The sequence below is a fragment of the Watersipora subatra genome, chromosome 11 (genome assembly GCF_963576615.1).
Source record: "Watersipora subatra chromosome 11, tzWatSuba1.1, whole genome shotgun sequence".
Taxonomy (NCBI): Eukaryota; Metazoa; Bryozoa; class Gymnolaemata; order Cheilostomatida; family Watersiporidae; genus Watersipora; species Watersipora subatra.
The window spans coordinates 41,977,172-42,001,256 of record NC_088718.1 but is presented as its reverse complement, the minus strand read 5'-3'; the positions used below and the strand labels follow the sequence as shown (position 1 = coordinate 42,001,256).

The window sequence follows — 24,085 nt, the reverse complement described above, 5'->3', positions numbered from 1 at the left end:
ATTTTTCGCAAAAATGCTTAAGAGTAAATCTTTGTTAGCACGAGATTCACCAATTTTCACACCATGATTTTGAAAAATGTTGAATTAAAGTGCTGGGCACTCTGCAAGTACCTCATCATTTCAAGTGTGAAGTGGTTTTAAAAATATGAAATTAAGAGGTAAGTCAAAGATAATTCTTAGCGTTGCCTTTTGGCCATCTATCAACTTGCCACCACTAGAGTTATTAGCTCATGTTTTAATAGATTGTACTAAGTTTAACATTTGCTTGAATAGAGTGCATGTAGGTGCAAAAATGATAAGTTGCCACAAAAAGCCAGAAATTCAGCTTAGAAAAAGGCAGCTCATATCAGGTGAGAAACACAACATGCTGTGAGTGTGAATCAAACTTTGGTGCGGGTCATGATAAGCTCCCCAAACATGTAAGCAGTTCTATACAGTCATTCTAGCTAGTCGGAGGCGAAGAGCGTGGCGGTGGTGGCATGGTTGGTGACCATTGTTGTAAGTTAGTAACTCCATTGTCAAATTCCACTTCTACAGTCGAGTCCGGTAATGTGCTTGCTTGAGCTAGAAACATACCACAAGTCGAATCTGATATTACGAAGCCGTAAAAAAGCTCATACAGTTAGAATATCATTTCTGTTAGAAATACTGAAACTCGAAATATCTTAAGCCTGGTTCTTTACCATTTCATCAGGAATCAGGAATAATAGCAGCTCTTGCTAGATATCAAATCATAGTAGAATGATGATAGGTTTAGTAACAAACTTAAATAGAGGTGGAATAGAATTCATCTCTAAAGAGGTGTGGAAGTGCTACATAAACTAATTAGAACAGAAATGATTGAAATGTAGACGACAGTCATACATCAAACAGGTGACAGGCTTAGATAATGCAAACAGAAAAATTCACATTGTTACTAGTCGAGAGAAATAACCAAAAAACTAATTTAGAAAATATCTTAGTATCTGCCAGAAAAAACTATGAAAAGGGATGTTAAACCTAATTATTTTGTATGTTTTTCTAGGGATGTTTAAGCTTAGAGCAAAAAGTTTGAAATTAATGATCAAAGTGTGTTATACAAGCAATGAAGATTAGAATTTTTCATAAAAAAATTTGAAAGTTATAAAAGAAAAAATAACTACACATGAATTTTTGTTTCAAGGTTTTTTTAAGCTACCAGTATCTGCAGCAACAAGTAGTAATGTTTCATTGGCTGCAATCTTCAGAAGCGGCTAGTCTTAAATTTTCATTTGCAAAATCCTTTGTTTCAAATCAGATTAAATTTTGTATTAACAGCTACGGCTAGTCACCCAAGTCGAACCATGTCAAAGACGGGCGTGTATGAAATAAGCAGTAAGTGAATAAACGAAATAGTGCTCACTTTTCAGCCAGTTCATAGTGTTAGCCAGTTTTATTTCTTACCACGCCTTTCAATTTTCCTCTTAGCTGCATGTTTTATAGAACAACAATACAATGAGCTCTAATATGAGGGCCAAAAATATATATGAGCAGTTACAACATTATTTTGGTACAGATAAATAGTTTTGATAAATCAATAATCTTTTTCAAGGTAAGAAAATAAGTTGGGGTAAACATGGGAAATAACATTAAGGTAGAAAGTTTGGAAACCAACAGAAAAACTACATTTGGTTTCACACAGAGCTAATACATGTAAAGGATTTCTCACTGCTAGCGGGTTAGAATCTCAATGTAGCTTGAGTTCCTAAAACAAGGAAATGATTTTAAATAAAGCATGCTTTATAATGCTTTTCATAGAAATTGAGAGTTATTTACTCATTACTTTAGAGCAGGTGCACAACTCCCAATTGTGGTGTTTTGACTGCCGAGATGATCGAGTGTCCTTAAAAAGAGACACCTAATCAGCTTTAGTTTAACTTTCAACTAATCTGAAATTTAAAAAATTTGAAATGGTTTTGGGCTTGACACTGATTAGACATCTAACAGCCTTCAAGCTAAACCTGAAATAAAAAAAATTGCTGACATATTTAAAATAACTTTTTTCCATTTATATATATGTATAAAAAAATATATAGACGTATTCAAATATATAAAAGCCAGTTCAATACCAAAAACTAAGTCACACCACTAAATGCCTATGCATGGCCAAAATAATGTACCCAGCAAGCATAAAAAGGTTAACTGTGGAAGCCATCAAGGAGACATATAGTGACTCTCAAGCTGCTGGCCATGCATAGAGCATTCAGCTCGAGTCCGATACTGCCAAGTATCAGACTTGAGTTGAACGCTTTGTAAGGAAAATTGAGGCAGGTGGCTCAAACCTGTACAGTTGACAGTGTAAAGAAGACAGGGAGTGAAAGTCTATGCAGCCTCCATGGCCACCTCCAGACAAGTTACTGACTGATTATTACTTTGTTGCTTCGACAATGGAACCGAAACTTCTAGAACTTCCGGGACTTGACTCGCACACCAAACCTCTCTGTGCTGCCTATCACTGATGAGCATCTAAAGCTGTTGACCTCCACCAGACAACCTCTCTGTGCTGCCTATCACTGATGAGCATCTAAAGCTGTTGACCTCCACCAGACAACCTCTCTGAGCTGCCTATCACTGATGAGCATCTAAAGCTGTTGACCTCCACCAGCCAACCTCTCTGTGCTGCCTATCACTGATGAGCATCTAAAGCTGGTGACCTCCACCAGACAACCTCTCTGTGCTGCCTATCACTGATGAGCATCTAAAGCTGTTGACCTCCACCAGACAACCTCTCTGTGCTGCCTATCACTGATGAGCATCTAAAGCTGGTGACCTCCACCAGACAACCTCTCTGTGCTGCCTATCACTGATGAGCATCTAAAGCTGTTGACCTCCACCAGACATATATATGGCTGAACAAAAGGGAACCTAATCAAACCTCTCTGTGCTGCCTATCACTGATGAGCATCTAAAGCTGGTGACCTTCACCAGACATATATATGGCTGAACAAAGGGGACCTAATCATTTCAACTCGGAGCAAGTTCTCCCAGGTACGCAACTCTAAGATTTACCACACTATAAATGATTCAAGATTCGGACTGTGCCAGGATGCACCAAAAACCATCCAACACAGCATCGATGGACGAGAGCAGCAAGCTGGACACACATACACTGAAAGACATAATCATGTCGCAGATGTGGCATACAGAAGTCCATGCAATGAGTATAGACTCAATGAATGACAACACTAGTGGGAAGCTCTGGAGAAGGTAAATAAGATCAACTGTGCTAAACTCCTCTGGGACTTCTACAGTAGTTGCCATTAGTAGTAGTAGTAGTAGTAGTAGTAGTAGTAGTGGCAAGTAGTAAACTTGCCAAGTAGTTGGCAGATCAGGCCAGTATTGCAGGGGTAGATGAGAAGAGCAAAGGGGCTACTATAATAGCTATAGCAGCACACAATGACCACAACATAGCCGGCCAAAAAAGGAAAAAATTGGAAAATTATTTCTTACATAAAGAGGACAAAAAGTTAGTATGTGAGAACAACTATAAATCCAGTAGTAATTGGAGCAATGAGTGCAATAACACTTGCAGACTAAATGGCCTTTGACCAAATATTGATAACAGTCAACACAAAAGAGTCCAAGAAAGCCCGTTATTGGGCACAGCTAAAATCTTAAGGTGAGTAATGAAACTCGCAGGTCTCTGGTAGGAGACCCGCCCTTGAGTAGACGATACCACTCATTTGGGTTAATTGAGGTGAGACAACCACTTATATATATATATTACTTTATATATATATTACTTTATATATATATTACTTTATATATATATATTACTTTATATATGTATTACTTTATATATATTATATACTTTATATATTACTTTATATATATATAAAGTATACGGAATACATACACTGTTTTTTAAATCAAACTGCGATTGTATTGAAAAATATAATAAAAAAATAGTGATATGTTCATCCTAGTCCAGGCTTTCCTCTATATTGAACATAGAATACTAGTCCAGGCTTTCCTCTATATTGAACATAGAATACTAGTCCAGGCTTTCTTCTATATTGAACATAGAATACTAGTCCAGGCTTTCCTCTATATTGAACATAGAATACTAGTCCAGGCTTTCCTCTATATTGAACATAGAATACTAGTCCAGGCTTTCCTCTATATTGAACATAGAATACTAGTCCAGGCTTTCCTCTATATTGAACATAGAATACTAGTCCAGGCTTTCCTCTATATTGAACATAGAATACTAGTCCAGGCTTTCCTCTATATTGAACATAGAATACTAGTCCAGGCTTTCCTCTATATTGAACATAGAATACTAGTCCAGGCTTTCCTCTATATTGAACATAGAATACTAGTCCAGGCTTTCCTCTATATTGAACATAGAATACTAGTCCAGGCTTTCCTCTATATTGAACATAGAATACTAGTCCAGGCTTTCCTCTATATTGAACATAGAATACTAGTCCAGGCTTTCCTCTATATTGAACATAGAATACTAGTCCAGGCTTTCCTCTATATTGAACATAGAATACTAGTCCAGGCTTTCCTCTATATTGAACATAGAATACTAGTCCAGGCTTTCCTCTATATTGAACATAGAATACTAGTCCAGGCTTTCCTCTATATTGAACATAGAATACTAGTCCAGGCTTTCCTCTATATTGAACATAGAATACTAGTCCAGGCTTTCCTCTATATTGAACATAGAATACTGCAAACATCAAAGCTTTATTTACAAATATTTGGGGCAGAATTTCATGGAAAATCAACTTTACTATTAAATTTAAAATGCTGTGCTCAGTTTTTTGTGACTTGGAAAAGCCAAAGTCTTTTTACAACATTAAATTTCAACAATGCTTTTTCATTGTGCAAATTTATGAAAAAAAAAAATTGCCAGTTTCTCACTTATAACAAAAAAATATACATGTATTAAGTTGTATATTGGCAAGTGAAATTTTGAAAGGTGGTCTTGATAAAATCATACGGATGCATGCAAGCTAGCTAAACTGCATTACCATTACCAACAATTTTAAAAGACTACATCTTTGAGTTTGGCTGAACATTGCTGCCTTTTATGGCAAATGATTGACAAGTCAGTTTAACAATAACAAGGTCCTTAAAAGTCATATATTTTTACAGAAAACAGAATTTGCTAAGATTTCGCTGAAGAATTAAAAACCTTATCCGTACCTCCTTGGAATGCTGACTGGTGCTCATTAGGAACCACCATTTCATCGACAGCTCGTGTTCCTGGGTGGTTGCGCGCAAGAGTGTTTACTTGGCTATTTGCTGCCGTGAGCTGTCTGCTAAGACGCGAGTTGTTACGGGATAACTCTCTCATCTCCCTTTTCATACCATCCTTTTCTTTTCTGAAAAATTTTATTATTACGCAAACCTAACAACTGACGGTATACCGGACTACAAAAAAATTAAAACTTCTAGACGCTCTGGAATATAAGTTTAATGAATTTAACGATAAGAAATAACATGAGATTTACTTGAAGTAGCTGTTAACACTGACAGCTGATGAATTTAATAGCTTATAACAACATAAACAAAAAAGAGTTTGTGAATTTGCTACTCTAACTTAAAAGTAAAACTTTTCGTAAAAGTATCATGATCAATTTTTAACTAATTTTTTTATGGAAAAAATAAAAATGCTTTTATATCACATATCGCAGCAATATTCAGACTATGTGCTTTCTACTCGACACGCACTAAAATTAAAAAATATTTCAGCTAACAAATTAAAAAAACACATAGTAAATAATTGTCTTATTTCTTGCTCATGAGCAGATTTACTTGCACAAGCATTGATAGGTAAAAACCAAATTAATATCTAATCTAAATACAAATATACACAACTGTCCCAGGTTCAGTCAGAGAGTTATCATCTCCTTATATTGTGCATTCTGCATTGTAATGTGATTTTACTGGCTCAATTAGGAGGAACGAAAAATGAACTAACATTAGTTAAATCTAAACACATATTTTAAATCTGAACAATTTAGTTGCAGATGTAAAAAGTTTATCTTAAACCGTTCGCAGAATAATGTAGCAATTTCAATATGCAGTAACTCCAAAGTGCAATAGCTCTAATGGGCAATAATTCCAAAATAATGCTAACAGTTTTAGGAATCTCTGTTAAATGAGACACATATGTAACTGACAGTAGCGAATGAGCTCACACAAGCTAGAAGTTTTAATACAGATAACTTCAAGATATATTAAGAAAGGATAGGAGTTGTCTTACCTCCAACTGACCCCGGCTACAATAAGGAGAGCAAAGACCAGCAATACTATGATAATACCTGCGGCGATTAGCAACCACTGCCACCAAGGACTCTCAGAGACCTGGCCCTAAAATACAACAGAGATTTGCTCATTCTATTATATAATATTATATTGTGATATATACATGTATTATTGTAATTCCCCAAATTGATAGCTATTTTTACTAAATTCGTATTTTTAATTATTTGGAAAACATTTATAAAGTTAAAGTTGTAAAAACATGAAGTAATCTAAGAAGGCAACTTCTTGTTCTAAAAGCGTAGTTTCTACCACTGCATGATATCTACTGTGTTTTACCTATATTTACAAAGACCACACCAGTTGAGGGTTGGTTTATCTAAAATTGCCCAATTGGTTTTATGGTTTATAATAAGAATAACAATCAATAACTATAATTAGCAATAAAACTCAAATCAATCAATAGTAATCAAGGTTAAATATAAAAAAATTCTCAAATTAATAGCTTTTACGTTACGTGTCAAAATATTTTGCACATAAATATCTGCAGGATTATTTTACTTTGAAGTTTTGCTTCAACCTATTTAAAACATAAAAAACTAGTTTTCTTTTGTTAAAAAACAGAATATTAAATCAATGGCTATTTAACTATACAAATTCTAATGTTTACAGCTTTTTCAGTGTTTCAGAATTATTGATATATTATATATATATTGATATATTATATCATATAATCAGATTGAGTTCAATATTTTACTTACCCTAAACTGAAAAACCAAATTGTACTTTAAAATTTACCTGCGGAGTCTCTAATGTTGGAAGGGTACCAGAAGAAGCTTGTGTGGTGCTGACTCCACTTGAGGAACTGATGCTGCTGGTTGTTGGCTTTTCCGTTGAAGCCGCAGTAATTGGCAATGTGGTGAAAAAGTCTTCTCTTCTGCCATTTATTTCTACAGTCAGGTTTAAACCATACCAAATATTTGATCGAACAATATGATGATTAACGATTTTACATAATGCTTTTTGAAATGTTTCTAAAAACAGAAAACGTTTTAAACTTACCAAAACTTACAAAACAACCTCACGTTAAACTGATGCTGCTAGTTACTAAATGCAAGCAACATGACCTTTCTATGACCTTCATGCTTTGTTTATGGATGTTATCATATTAGCAAACTATTTAAAATAGAGTAGCAGTGATTACAAGTCTGTTTATAAGGTTTTAGTTATAAATGCAGTAAAAAAAAAAACAAAAAAAACAAAGATGTACCAATTCAAAAGTAACGATTAGAGTTGTACCCATTTAAGAAAGTTATGATTAGAGGTGCACTGGTACAAAGAAGCAACGGTTAGAGATGTACCGATTCAGAAAGTTGACGAATAGAGATGCGTCTATTCAAAAAGTGATAACTAGTGATTTACTGATTAAAAAGACGTAGCGATTAGAAATATACTCATTCAAATCAATCATGATTAAAAATATTTTGATTAAAATTACAAAAGTTGATCCAGTTACCGATCAGACCCGGCAATTCTCACAAATGTCTAGCTCAAGCTACATACCTATCCAGAAGCAAGTATTTTGTGTTGTGCTGTTGATTTATTTGTTGTTAACAAATTATACATGCAGTACATACCTGTTTACATTTATATTTGAGTAAAACATATTATGAAAGATTTGTTATCATTTTGTAACATTACTATGTAGAACTAGTCTACTGCATTCCTATCTTATTATTGGTTGTAATAATTTTATATGTAAAAATGTGTTGTTATGTGTTATTAAATCTTATCCCAAATTAAATTGTTTATCTGGTTTATCAGTTAGATAAATTCGATATGAACAATAATAACTATCTAGTGTCAGAATTTACTAGATGCTTAGAGCCATGATATAAAAGCTCAATGCTTGCTATATTTTTTGTTGCGGTAGACTAAAATGCTATTGCCATGACCAACAAAGGTTTATAAAAAGTATTTGAAGTTTTAAATGGATTTAAAAATACAACCTAGTATTGAACCAGATGCTTAAATTTCGCAACAATTTTGAAACCAGCATCCGATCATGTCAAGCAAAGATCAGACAACTCTGATCAGTACGAGCCAGATAAAAATAATGACATTTAAAGAAGCTCAAAAGCCAGTAGTAAACCAATAAAACTATTATGTTTTAGGGTGCTGCCATTTCAGCATCTATGACCACCTATTAGAAGGCTTTACAAACCTGTTAGATGTGTTTCATTGATTCTACCGATACACTGTTTATTTGATAGAAGTAAAAGACAATATTTAAAAAAATAAAGTAATGATATGTTTTAATTCCATGTTTTTTATATTGCTCTAATGCATTATTTTTTAGTAAAAAAAGAGTTGTTTGAAAAAGTAATTTAAAATGTAATATTTTTGAGTAAAAAAGAGAAAGATTTGTTTGAACAAGTAATATAAAATGCAAAATCATAGAGCTAAAATAGATCTTTATTTTAGAGCTTTTCTAAAATGTTAGGTACTATAAAAATGTTATGCAACTTAATGAGCATATGCTAAACTTAAAGTACTGCGCTTTAATGCTGTGAGGTCTTTGCATTCATTGCAAATCCTAAGCCGTTTGTTGCCCATCCATTTGATCAACTTAAGAGTACATACCAAGGACAGCAAGCAGTGACATCTTTCCCATCAAATCGTGATCACGAAACCTCTTGCGGTAGTACTTGACATATTCGATAGGGTAGTCAGTCATGCTGACTTTTGACTTGTAGCTGGGGTCAGAAGGACCTCTCATGACTGGACAATAACCATTGCAGCTGATGCCTAGCATGTCCCCTTCTGGCACGAGCCAATTAACTACAACCTGGAGGAAAGAGAAAAGGAGTTTTTGATTTTACAAATAATATTTGCAAACCAATGTAGTTGCATTACATTACTACTAGTTATAGAGTGATTATCTACTATCCCATTACAACAAGTTTTCTTTTATTGTCTATTATTTTCAATTTTTTTATGCTAAGGTCAGCAGCACTTGATTGCCAAATCATTTTACTGCTCATGCATCCTATCACCATCCTTCCATAAATCACAACAATGCCTACCTACTTAAAAACACCTGCAGAAAAATCCCTTCTACCAACCTTTCCATTTTATGAATAAAAATTTAGAAGCCAAAAAATTGGCTACAGCTTTTGAACAGCTAGTCCGGTTAATGATTTCAATCAATTTTAAATTTCTAAAAATACGACTGAATGCCGAGTGTTGCACGGATAGTAAAATAGTTACCCAATGAATTTGAGTAACTTTAGCTAGTAACTTAAACTAGTCTAAATCTTTACTATAATAAGAGCCGTGTTTGTCTGTCTGTCTGTCCAAAGTCTTGATTAAAAAATTGAAAAGCCACGAGATTGAAAAAGATGATTGCATCATATCTGATTCGAACTTGTAACTTTCAGTGCAATAGATCCACTCGCTGTTGACGACGGCAATCAACCCCCTATCAAAAATTCAAATTAATTATGAAGATACTTTTTCTTTGCGTTTTATCGTCCCGTTGACAACCTCTCACAGCATCAGACTGGCAGCCTACTAGTAGTTTATAAAAGCTTTCGGTTTCCTTGTTTTGTGACTATCAAATACAATGGCTTGTGACTGTATTTAATTTAAATAGGCGTTGTCTACTTTACTTTATATGATTTTTTGAAAGAGGATAACTTCACATCCAAACCTGTTTGCTTCTTTATTGTAATAAGTTTTGTTACAAAATCAAGTAGTTATGTTAAACTAGACAAAGCAACATGACTAGACATGACAACTAGACATGAGCAACATGTAGGCATGACGGCTATGGGTAGATGATCTCGTGAAGCCTTTTTGAAGCAAGGAAAAAAGAAGAAAGTCTAGAAACAAGTTTGGTAGCGAGGCTTGAAAAGTGCCATTCAACTGTGCAATTACTACAGCAGCAGGAACCGAGGTAATACTGGAGTTGATGCAAATGGGTAAATCAAGCGTTCCTTTACACACATTTTATTCCAAAGGAACCACAGCCTTGTTCAAATCCTTGTTTCACAACTTGAATTCCATTATGCACTCTTAGATTAAGAAATATAAAGGATGCTCATTAAATCTATAAAAATATCCATCGTCAAAGCAGGATGACTGACCTTGAGAGAGGTCAGTCATCAGGCTGTTACAAAGCACTAATTACTGACCATATAATCATGCCAATAATGATGAGAGGCACGATACAAATGCAATGCTCTCATGTAAACCTTTCTTGAATTAGTACTAGATACTTAATCTAGGTTGCTGTTCTGAGGATGGGGAGGGCCTAGTGCCAGCTGCACTAACAGTAAAATTGGATTGGCGGAACCAAAGCTTAACAACAGCTAGTCTAAACATAAGTTTCTTGTAACACTATTCATGCCTTTTTGATGCTCGCTTTTTCATTAGAGTCTCATTCGAATACCAGTTTTCAATGATGACAGCTAGTAAAATCTTGTCGAAAAATTTGGTGCTGCGATAAATAATTATGCAAAAATAGCAATTTCCATATTTGAAAAGCTGTCAAAAAACTGTTTTGTTAAAGTTTTATGCAAAAATAAATGTGCCTCAATAATGTAAAATACATATAATGTACATTGATTTGTTGCTCTCGATTGATGGCTTATTGAACTATACCTTTTCTGAACAAACATCGCCACGCTACGGCACTTCGCTACATTTACTAAAGCATAGGTCTTTATGTACAACAGTAAACTGGCAGTCTAGTGTGCCATGAGAAGTCTTTTGGTGCCACAATAAAGTGCAGAGAATAAGTATGTGTACAATTATTCTGAAATGACAAAAGGTGGTTGAATGGCTCAGGTTGGTTGAATGTCGATTATCTACAAGCTGAATGTCATGAGTTCGAACCATGTTCATAGCAATCTTTTATCTCAACCGTTTAATTGTGGATGCAGGCAGAAAAATGGACATTGTTTTATTAAAGTTTTCTACATTAGTCGTACTTCCCTTTTTTAGGATGTGAATGAATTATTGTAAGTTGAAATCTTCTGTCTTGCTATCAATCTGTTTAAAAATAATGTTACTGCTAGCTTAACTATTCCAAGCAGCTTTACGGACTGTATGTAATATTTAAACTCCAGCAACTATAAGCAGTTTGCTTCTGGTCTGTAACAGAAGCAGTTAAATGTCATACATTTACCAGGCAACGTAAAGTTCCATTAAGGTCAAACCAGCTTTTTGGGTTTCCTTATTGCCGAGTAAATGAAGAAATTCATTTAACAAGACTTTTAAGTTCTCTGTCAATTTGCTGTGCCTTAAGGGTCGGGTACAATAAACCGATGGTAAGCAATTTGTGTTAAGGTTCATAGGCTGCTTTTTTAAGCGATCTTGTTAGTGGCTTCGTAATTGCGCATGTCAGACATAATAGCTGACATTTTCTTCTCGATGTTCTATACTATATCTTTCTAACTTTTGTTTGGAGCAAATGGATTGCATATTGATTGCCCAAAGAAGTTGAAGTATAGAAATCATTTTCAACAAAGAATTTCTATATCTTGTTCATTAATGCTAAAAGAAATTATTGCACTGGCAGGTTTTCCGAAACAGAAAAAGTTTGCCGATGGAATCAAAAGTGCTTCGAAGCGAAGTTGACACGCTGACAAAGTGTTAATGCAATTGGGTACTTGTTTCATACACTTTGCGTTCAAGCTAAACTTGGCAGCGAAACATTGCTGGTGTCAATATCATATTATACAGTTGTCACAGAAAAAAAACTATTTCATTGTAAAAATATTTAGGAGCAGAAAACAGCACTGACTAAAAATACAACAGTGTGTCGTGTGGCTTGCCTAGTTACTTCTTACTAATAAGTTACTCATTCTAAGGAAGCTCTGCTACAAAAGTCTAAAATACTTCATATTTTACAACATGATAAATTACATTATTGCTGAAAAAATTTGATTCAAGATGAATGTGCAAAAAATTTTAGTAGATTTTATCAGAAGGTCTCGGTGTTTTTTATCATTTGTAATTGTTTTCGAAGTTCGAGCTAATTTGACTGCCGAAGCGTTTCAAAATTAAAATTGGTATCACTTGATCACGATTAAAATGCCGAGTAGGAAAAATGAGTTTGAAATAAGATCGCTAGTTGCTATTGTCGCTATAGTTGATATTGACTATTGCGGTCAAGTTGAACATCCTGGCAGTTAAATTACCTCAAACATTAAAAACAATTGCAAATGATAAAAAACTCACACTTTTTAATAAAATATATTACAGTTTTGTGTAAGTTTATTTTTAAGATGTTGCAATGTGCTACAACCATATGAATGGTGATCAGGTAAAATAAAATTAACTGTAATAGACTTTTGTAAACAATCAACGGCAGTATTTGAAAAAAATTATATTTTTTGTGGCTTTAAAAGCAGCTGTTAGTGACTACTTTCAGGTTGACTGACAAGAGAGGAACTAAACATATTGTCTTGTGGAAGAAATATTTTGACTGCAGACATTTTCAACAGAAAATGGTACCCAGCATTAAGGTTCATCTTCTCTTTGAAATTGATACAGAAACTGTGCAATTAAGTTTAAAAAACACAAATACCATAAAACCTCTACTTGAACGGCACCTTTAATTGAATGCCACCTCTATTTGATTGCCACCTCTATTTGATTGCGCACCTTGGCATTCTTTGACATTTACAAACCCATAATAGCAAGAGATTAGCGCTCATGAAGTTGAAAGTTTAGCGTTATTTTTGCGAAAAAACCTTCTGAATAACAACAAGCAAAAGTTTTGCTCTCCTAAAAAAATGTTTTGAATGCTAATATTGACTATTTCATCTGTGAAAAAAAAGTTGAGGTCAAAAAACATTGTGGAAGGTATTAAACCGTCAGAATACGATGAAATGGTTTCATACGAAAGCGACAGTCAGAGCGCAACTTGCCGATCAAACAATACATATTTTTTGTTTTAAAAATTTTAATTTTTGTTTTTGCAAATATTATAGTTATGATTTCTTTATTTCACTTGTTCTTAAATATATATTTGTAGCATCTGATAGATTATTATTATATAGTTTTAAAATTTGCAAGTTTATTGCATACTATTTGATAGTATCATCATGCTTTCTAAACTCGGCTCACAATCAATTGAGGCTCATAAATCCTCTTCTATTGCGCATAGAAAGCCAGTTATGGCTGGAAACTGTAGCAAACATATCAATGAGTTCAATGAGTTTTAATGTAACTTTGATAAATATAGTTATAAGGTGAAAATGTGTCTTCAAAGTTAAAATGAAATAAAAAATTGAAAGCTCTAACTAATTGCAAAGTAGGCTATAAAATTGTTGTAGGTTAATTGCAAGCAATAAATACCAACTGGTAGAGATATTTCTCAGCTTTCTAATTCATGTTTATTAAGAGATCTATAACAAATTGACAATAAGTTACAGCATATTTATTGCACCAAGAAAAAATTAAGATTGCTCTGCTCAAAGGAGAGTACAAAAATATAATCAACATTCGCTTTGCCCGTAAAAGTGTTAAATTTAGCTTTTAGCATTCTGACGAGCTATTTGAAAAATACAATGCATCTCTGTAATAGAATTTTACCTCTAATAAAACGTCATTATAGAAAAATAGTTAAGAAATAGAGTGCCTCAGCATTCAAATAGAGGTTTTACGGTAGCTTATGTTGAACGAAAATGGCTGAGGTTTTTATAGATAAGTTTCATTATGATGAATTATTCACAGCATCTATACATGTAATTACTAATTTTAAGCATATTTCATTAAGTTTTTAAAAACTCAATTAATATGCTACCAACTAATCTCTTTGGTGGAGTTATGTCCTCGTGAGTTTTTAATGAATACCCTGCATTTAGTAAGATTCCCGTGATGGTCAAGAAAATCAATACACCACATGAGTCAATTCAGCTAATTATAGAGCAGTGACCGAAAGAAGCACAGCTGATAGTCACTTCTGATCAACTCTGCTCTGGCATAGTTTGAACTAGCTTCAGAAGTATTTGAAATTTACTTATAAAAATTTTACAAAGACTACAATCAGCTAGTGTGCCCTATGTTAGCAGTCACGTTTTAGTGATACATTACACCGGGTTTACACAATGTAAAAACAAAGAGCATTGTTTCTACACTAATCCACTTTCAACACTATGCTCACAAAGGGCAGAGAACACTTCATCTGTAAAAGTTACAATTACTCTTAAGGCTTATTCATTTGGCCCTGTCTTCTCTGCAGTTATTCTTCGATTATATGCAATGTAAATGGGAGGCATCGTTAAGGCAACACCGAACTTTGAGAACGAATGCAGCGGTCGAACTTTTCTGATAGTTCACCAACAGCGTGTACAATGTGCGCCAGTTCGACAATGTTTATTGGCTTTCGTGGATTGTTTGGTTTATATTTTTATGACAGTAGCTGCGAGATTGCTATTTCACCATTTCTGCGACCGCATGTGTAGTGGGAACACTTTTCGGGGACTATTTGTCCGCAAATAGTAATGTCAATAGGTTTGTGATAGCATGAACGATGTTACCACAAACGACCATTGAAGTATTGTGTAATTAACACCGATGTATGAAAATATAGCATGAACTAGCTTCTACCTGTATACTTTGCTTGACCGGAAGAAGTGGGAAGAAAACACCGCCAAGTGATAGGCCAGCGCCTAGCAAACCTCCAACTACTGGTTAGCCGGAGTAATAAATTCTACTAGGGTGGGTTGGATGGTTTTAGACTGGGTTTCATAACTGATAAGGGGCAGATAACTTTACTGCACAAACTACTGAAGGGATAAATAAATTTAATACTATATAGTAAGAATCACATTGATATCTACATATATTGGTTCCTTTTGTATTTTAAGTTGCTAAATCTCTAATCATTACTTTTTTGAAACTGTTCATCACTAATCGTTACTTTTCCGAATCGGTACATCTTTAATCGGTACATCTCTAATCGGTACATCTCTAATCTATACTTCTCTAATCTATACACCTCTAATCGGTACATCTCTAATCGGTACGTCTCTAATCTATACATCTCTAATCGGTACATCTCTAATCGGTACATCTCTAATCTATACATCTTTAATCGGTACATCTCTAATCTATACATCTCTAAACTATACATCTCTAATCGATACATCTCTAATCGATACATCTCTAATCGGTACATCTCTAATCAATACATCTCTAATCAATACATCTCTAATCTATACATCTCTAATCTATACATCTCTAATCGATACATCTCTAATCGATACATCTCTAATCGGTACATCTCTAATCAATACATCTCTAATCAATACATCTCTAATCTATACATCTCTAATCAATACATCTCTAATCGGTACATCTCTAATCGGTACGTCTCTAATCTATACATCTCTAATCGGTACATCTCTAATTGGTACATCTCTAATCTATACATCTCTAATCGGTACATCTCTAATCTATACATCTTTAATCTATACATCTCTAATCTATACATCTCTAATCGATACATCTCTAATCGATACATCTCTAATCTATACATCTCTAATCTATACATCTCTAATCGATACATCTCTAATCTATACATCTCTAATCGATACATCTCTAATCTATACATCTCTAATCAATACATCTCTAATCGATACATCTCTAATCGATACATCTCTAATCTATACATCTCTAATCTATACATCTCTAATCGATACATCTCTAATCTATACATCTCTAATCGATACATCTTTAATCTTTACATCTCTAATCGATACATGTCTAATCCAAACATCTCTAATCTATACATCTTTAATCTTTACATCTCTAATCTATACATCTCTAACCGATACATCTCTAATCGGTACATCTCTAATCTATACATCTCTAATCAATACATCTTCAATCGGTACATCTCTAATCTATACATCTCTAATCAATACATCTTTAATCGGTACATCTCTAATCGATACATCTTTAATCGATACATCACTAATCGATACATCTCTAATCAATACATCTCTGATCGATAATTTATAATACTTATAATAATTGAAACATCTCTAATTGGTACATATCCAATCGTTAATTTTTTCAAGTCGATGCATCTCTAATTGTTACTTTTTCGAATCGGTACATCTCAAGTTGTTAACTTTGTGAATCGGTACAACTGTAATCATTACTTTTTGAACTAGTAAACCTATTATGACTAATTCTTTTAATCAGTATATCTCTAGTTCTTACTTTTTTGAATTGGTACATCTCTAACCATGACTTTTTCTGACTAGGATTGAGTGAATAACTAACTGACTTTTAATCACAAGTAATCTATGAGCTGTTAACAGGTATCTACTCACTTTATAGACTTGGTATCGTAGCTACAGCTTTGCATAAAGAATAGCATTAACACGCTTTTCAAATTTTCAAATTGATGTTCAGCTCCATCATAAAAGCTTTAACAGATGAAAGATGCTAATTTGAATGTGTGTTTTGTGAAAAGTGAATTTGAAAAAGTTTGAAAAAATACAGAAATTATCTATTTACGATGAACATGCACATCCTTTTCGTAGATTTTATCAGAAGGTATCTTTTGATCATACGCAATGATTTTTGATGTTTGCAGGGATCCAATTGCACAGATTTTTTAAAATTAAAATTGATAGAATTGATCGCAATTCAAACGCTCAAAAGGAAAATACATGTATGTGCAAAATGATGTCAACAGTTGTTATTATAGCAATAGTCGATATAAGGTAATTGCATGCGTTCAAGGTGAAGCATTACTCAACTTTATTTATCCAGTCGTCTTCCAATTATACACGCCATAATCACACTTTTGATTGATCTGAGTTTTTTAATCGTGATCACGATTTATCGATTTTAATTTTGAAACATCTTAGCTATCAGACCACCTCAAACATCAATAAAAATCACAAATAATAGAAAATAACAATAGTTTCTGATAAAATCTAAAAAACTTTGCCTAAGTTCAGCTTAAATAACATTCTGTGTATTGTTCTTGGGCTGCAGAGATCGTCAACCATCTATTGTTCATCAGACTGCCTGTGCCAATCTCAGCTATTTCATTCAAAAGTTTATGCTTTGCTTGTTAATTTATAAGGGAGTTTTTTCAACTGCCAACACTAGTTGGCAGTTGAAAAAACTCCTTTACAAACTAAAAAACTATTTTTACAGAATAACATTATTCCGTAAAGTTTTGATAAATTTGGTTGTAAATTCACTCCACTCCTCACCTCATTCAGACCTATCTTCAGTTCCGTGAGTTTTTTAGTTCTGGTTAACATGTAGGTGTCATCCTCCAAGTATCTCCATACTTGCAGAAAGATGGAGGAATTTAACTGGCGGGATCCTATCTTAAATTGGAATACGACGATTCTGCCTTCAGCTGGTATCTACAAAAATGGCAAGCCTAATGTTTTTTTTTAACTCTACGCCAGCTAAACCGAAATGTCTAAATTGAAGGCAGCTGTGAACACCTTAGAAAAATTTTGGACACGATGATAAGGTATTTTTGGGGATGTACATATAATGACTTAGTTTTCTTTTGCTTATTATCACTGTAAATACCTTTGATTGGCTATCTCTAAAAATATTAGATATTTGTATGAAATCTTTAGTTTTTTAAAGAATGTGAATACTGAAATGTTTTGCTTAATTACCCAATCTATATTAAAATAATTTTAAATTTATGAGAAGTATCAACTCTAATGTGGTGAGAATAATCAAATATCAAGGAACTATTATCAATACCCTATTATCAATAACCTATTATCAATAACCAACCATGAATTCCCAAACCTTTATTTATGTCTCTATTCTCTAATAAGATTCATAACTTTATTTTTAGCACAATCAGGATTTCTTTAATGAAAGATGGCAAGTTTATAGTATAGATGGGGAATATGCTAAATATTTTGATTACGAGATGTTATCTGTGAAATCAACCAAATATTGTGGCTTAATCAACTTTTTAAAATTTTTTTTTCTGATTTGAGAAACTTATAAAATTCTGTAATATAATGTGCTTGCAAAATTACACTTTTGCTGCCTCCTTTGACCTATGGAAGCTTTCAAAGTTCGTAAGATTAAATATTTTAAAGTGAGCTTTTCGTCTTTTCTTCTTTACGTCTTCAGAGTAAACTTACTTACGTTTTATTGGCTGAAAAGCATAACTTCCATAACAGATCTATTAACAATAATCAATAACCAGCTTTGGGAATCTTTGAGAAGTTCCATTTTGTTTTTTAGTAAGCCAAGCTGTTACTGCTACCAGCGTCGTACTTTTATAAAATGCGATCGACCAGAAATTTTATTAAAAATTAAAACTCAAAGTTGTGAAAAGATGGCTAGTAAGATTTTGAAACAAAAAATAACCAAAAGAGTTGTTGACTCTGTGAATCCATAGCAGTAAACTATCAGAATAGGTTAAAACTATAACAAGTATGGTTGCCAGTCCTCCAGGCGATTATCGTATCAGTACAGCAATCAATCAAAATTCATAGAATTTTGTGGCACATGATCACCTCTAACTATATAGTGGCATGCGTAATAATGGCCTAAAGGAAAAATGCCTTCTGAATCAATAGTCTAAAAAATGAAAAAACTTGCTTCGTGTATATTTTTATGCGCCCAGAAAACTGACAGCATTGTGAAATGGGTAGGTTAATTCAAATAATCGATTTAGCTGAAAAGAAGAATAAATATTTTTGGCTTGAAAACAAATGAATGGCCCACCAGAATGGTTAAGTCACTAAAAGATTAAACATAGATATCATCAAAACTGTAATCATATACATTGAACTCCATTCTCATTGTTGTGTCATGTGTGCTACTAAATACTTCTTGCTTTGGCTTTAGTTTATAGTGACATGCTGATTAAAATTTATTGGTGATGAGAGATCAAAAATAGGCAAAACTAGAAAGCTTTAGTAGCAAGAGCTTTAGACTACAACTGTTTTTTTATTCATAACAGATATACACACTATTAGACTCTGTGTAAAGCAATCATGTTTTTTAGCTATCTGTACAAAATCACTTTAAAAAATTGTAAAAAAGGTGTACAAAAAACTATTTATTTGATTTCAATTTTTCATAAAATTCTGCAATCTTGAAGCTTTGAAATGATATTTAATTCAAAAGGAATTGCGCAAATCTAGTTGCTTCCACAGTAGAATGAATGTTGTTAATATGGTCGAGAAGTAGACTTGTTTGTACATGTATATACAAGGTTAGACTTCAAACTGTTGAATCTGTTAATTACCCTGAGATTCTCAGATATAAAACTGGCACTGAAGCTGTTTCCAATTTCTTGGTTTTCGACATCAACACCTCCCAATGTCAGATTGAATGACGGCTTTTCATCGAATAGAACTAAAATAAAAGAGAAGAAAACCGCTGACTTTAGGCAATGACCAATCAAAATACTTGTTTCTTAAAATGCAATGACAGTACTAAAGATATAGTTGCAAGTCAGAGCTGACAATATACACATGTTTAAAAGCTGATGATTTTGAAGGTCGCATAAAAAACTCGCAGGCTGTTTAGAGTCTGATGTCTAATTGAGGAAGATTTGAACATTTTTTTAGCCAAATTTCACAGACTTTGGACAGATATGCCACATGAGTAGTTGTGGCCAGATGCCCTTCCTAACACTACTAATGCTCCTTCACCAGTGTTATATGCTACAAAGTTTTGTCGCATTTTTCATCTTTGTAGCATGTAAATGGCTCCAAACGTCGAATTTTTAAATCTTCGAAGCGATTCAAACTTTTGTTTCAAGGGGGGTATTTTTGAAAACATCGTAGCAACAACAAAGCGCTGTGTATCATGTAAACATCGATATTCGTATTATTATACAAATCTTTGCGATCGGAGGTTGGATTTTCATCGTGACGTCCTTACAGCATCTCTGTTTTAATGCACATGTTTTACAAATATTATCTTCAAAATAAAAAATATCAACTCCGAAATTTAAAGAAAACTTTCTTGCACGCTTTGACATTGGCATTTCACCTTGGACACATTTTAGGAGTGCTAGCCGCAATATAAATTATACGCCCCGTTGTAGATAAAAGCGCAACAGACTAATATAGAAAACGACAATATAGTTGTACAACAATTTCTTCGTACTTCGTAGCACGTAAACTCGTCAGCTACGAATAATTGCGAGTAGTGCGATCACTCCTGCGTATCATGTAAATTCGTCCTATTCATTCCTACGATCAAAACCACAACTTCGAAGCTCAAAAATTTGTATCCTGTAACACTAGTGCATGTGTGATTTGAACTGCCGATTTTCTGATCGTAAGTCACTACACTAACTAATGACCTATTGCTGCTTCCTAAACAATGTTGATGTTGACACATAAAGAAGTATACCGCAAAGTGTAAAATGTGGAGCTTGAGACTTCCCAAAATCTAGTTTTAAACATTTACATAAAATATTTACTATTTTATATAAATAGTAAATATTTACTATTTACATAAAATAGTAAATATTTACCAAGAATCGTATCAATCCGTCTGTTTGTCCAATGCCATGTTAAGAGCTTTAGGAAAAATATGCAGTGCAAAGAAATCGAACTTAAATATTGAGATTCTCAGCTTGGCATGCTACTAACTGCACCACTCAATCACCTGGTTGCATGGCAGAATTATTGTGCGCACGGCTATTACAAAGGATGACCTCTCACGGCACACAGGGCTGCCAGTGCACTGCTTAAATAGTTTACACAAGATTTTATATTAATTGACAAAACTAATTAACTTGTGATCTTTTTAAAAAACTTTTTACCACTTGGAATTAGTTGTCACTTGTCTTTGACTACTTAGAATAACAGGAACTCAGGCAAAGGAAGACCAGAGCGCGGAAGCAGTTAGCCAACTCTATGCAATAATTTTTTAGCTTTTTTTCAAGGCTTTATCAGGAAATCTGATTGGCAGCTTAGATAAGTCTGTTTTAACTACCTGAATAAAGGTGACATTGCATACCGCACAGATAGAAAGTTGACTGACTGAAAATGTGGACTCTAATCAAGGTCATATAGAGCTAAACAATGTCCCTTCACTTGACATGTTACTCTCTATAACTATCTCTAGCTAAGCATGGCAGATGTCAGATTTTTATATAAGACAAATGACATATAGGCTATAGGTGGCTCGAGGCTTAACAAACGGTGATATGTCAATAACGTTACGCAAACTGACATCTGATATTAGGTTGAACAACTCGTTACGAAGTGCTTTGAATATATCTGGAATACAATAAATACGGGTTGATGCCCGAGCCCTCGCAGAGACTTGTTAGGTACACAACTACTGCAAGCGAATACACCCGTTCATTGGCATCTCATCACAGAATTACTTTTTCTTTTATTGAAAGACTTGAGAAGAATTCGATGTGAATTTATTATTAGCACGAGTGCATCTCTTCTGAATGGGCAGCTAGTGGTATTGACCTTGACAATAAGTAATTGAGCAGCTGTATTCTATACGTTAGCCAGAGATCACATCAATACTAATCTACAAGTTTTCATAAGAGTTTGAAAATTTCTCTGATTAGACATCATGCATCTTGCCAAGAGCACATACTGCTGAGGCACAGTTCAGCAGATAATCATAAATCCAGGGCATCTAAGTTCCTCTGCTTTATTGGCTAGTTTTTCATAATGATAAGCCCTCTATTCAAATAATTCTTTTATGGTTAGTGAAATAAGACTTGCAGTGGTACACGGGGCCTCCAAGTAATGGTCTAGATCCAAAAAATCCAGGGTTGAAAGCTTAGAGCTTTTGTCAAATCGACATTAAGCAGAACTCGAACCCCAAACCCAATGGTTGATAGTCATAGGCGCTACCACTAGGCTACTTTGACACCCTACCAGCTCATAAACTTCATAAAAATGATTTTATTCAAAGTTGCGCAGAGGAAACATGAGCCATCAATTTCATGTAAAGCCGCAAAGATTTCATATAGCCAACTCATCAGGAGATTTACCTTCAGAGCTGAAAATCAGGTATTTAGTAACAAAGTTGTAGCAAGTATATTAACCTCAAAACTTCAGTTAGGCTGCTTCTAATCAAGTATCGAAAGAGTTTTGATCATTCCGTTTAGAAGCCCTGTCTGTAAATACAATGAAATGCAAACCAAAATGTCACTGGGAAGTAGAAAATAGATGTTTTAGCATTCGGTAAGTCGATAATAAAATGTGCAGCAGATGATCAGGCAGCAAACACTTGCAGCAAAGCTATCTGCTCAAATGCCCTTCATAAGAGCGTAATATTGGTATTCAATAACAATGCAATACGATCTATACGCTAAAAGAGAAAAAGCGATATTGAATTATTTGGAACAAAGGTGTTAGCTATAGAACAATTCTTTCTCTTTTCTAAGGAGTAAATTCACCGACAGCTCATTATTATATTGACCTAGCCCAGCTTTTGTTCCACACGCATCTCAACAATTCCAGCCTTTTATACACACATTCTTATGATAAACTAGCAAGCTATTTGAACCAACTCTAGCCTAACCCGTTCTTTTAACTAAAACCTGTTTAACGTAGAGCCGAGTGCATAGAACGATAACTTTATCTTCAGTGCAGAATTAGTCATTATTTAGTTAAAAACAAAAACAAAGGCTTTTGGGATAGTAAACATCGGAAACGCCTTTCACCGCTGCCAGAGTAGGGTAGGTACAACAGAGCTTTTAGGTTGGTATTTTGAAATAATATAAGTATGTTTTGTTGCATAATATATGATATGTTATTGGTCACTCGATGCCGCAACATTGCTAGATTCTCTCATGCAATACAAATGACAACTTCACAATTTATGTTAAATCTTCGTGTGAAACTAAACAGCGTTCCAAAATAGAACGCTTCCAGCATTTTTCTTCTTGCAACAGCAATAGCGGCCTAACTTGAAAATAAGTTTACAAAATAAAGCTCTATCATTGGGTAAACAACATAAATAGTTGTAATTCCAATATACGCTAAAAAACTGAAAACGTTTTTATATCCTTCTGCAAGAATTTTGCTACAATTGGTGAGCTTTTTTTTAAAAGAGGTTAGTTTCTTATCCTATGCAAAGGAATGACAAGTGAAACAAATGTTTCCTATGTAAATGGAGTATGAATTCTTTAAACTCTGGAATGTTAGCAGTGTGTTTGACTGTTTGTAACTTCTCCCATGTAAGTCATTCAAACATGCAAGTATTAATAAGTTGATGTAAGTTCTATCTATCTTTGAACGAACAGTCATGAAGGCTTATGTAACTGCCCTATCTTTCAAATAGAGAGTCTATTGCTTCCATGAACAGTTTCTGTATATTTGCATAAAAAGCTGGATTATTTTTGGCAGTATAATTGCTCTGGTGACGTCAATGATTCATAAACAAACATATTTCTAAACAAATATTACTAAGATCACACGAAGTCGAACAGCTTGAGAAAGTAAACTACCAGAAAACTTACCATTAGCTTGAGCTTGAGTCAGCAGGAAACAGACATAGAGTGTCCAAAGGCAGTAAACTCGTGCCATGGCACCGTAGCTTTGAGACAGTGTCTAGCTATGACAAGCAGCCGGATTTGATAGCATCTCTAATCAGTATGATATTGAATGGAAACTCTGCTTTACCCCGCGTTACGCATCGGATGCCGTGTAATTAGTTACCAGCCAAAATCTGCACAATTCGCTGCATAGCTTGTCTTTTGTTGTGCAAAGAAAGCCTTAGAGTTTAACAGTCACAGTCCCCGTACAGCTCAGCAAACCTGTTCATTAACTACTACAGCAAGTACTTATTCAATGTAAAGATTTCTATTATTCTAGTGGATACA

General features: G+C 34.0%; 1 protein-coding gene across 1 annotated transcript; it reads right to left on the bottom strand.

The window, feature by feature from the left end:
* Nucleotides 1-156: 156 nt before the first annotated feature.
* LOC137408326 (uncharacterized) lies at nucleotides 157-23,915 on the bottom strand. The gene is made up of 8 exons (XM_068094817.1): nucleotides 23,723-23,915; nucleotides 19,517-19,626; nucleotides 17,490-17,648; nucleotides 8,881-9,085; nucleotides 7,036-7,187; nucleotides 6,239-6,345; nucleotides 5,176-5,354; nucleotides 157-564 (listed from the first exon to the last, which is right to left on the bottom strand). The coding sequence occupies exons 1-8, from the start codon at nucleotides 23,787-23,789 to the stop codon at nucleotides 443-445; spliced, it is 1,101 nt and encodes a 366-aa protein (XP_067950918.1). The 5' UTR covers nucleotides 23,790-23,915; the 3' UTR covers nucleotides 157-442.
* Nucleotides 23,916-24,085: the final 170 nt, after the last annotated feature.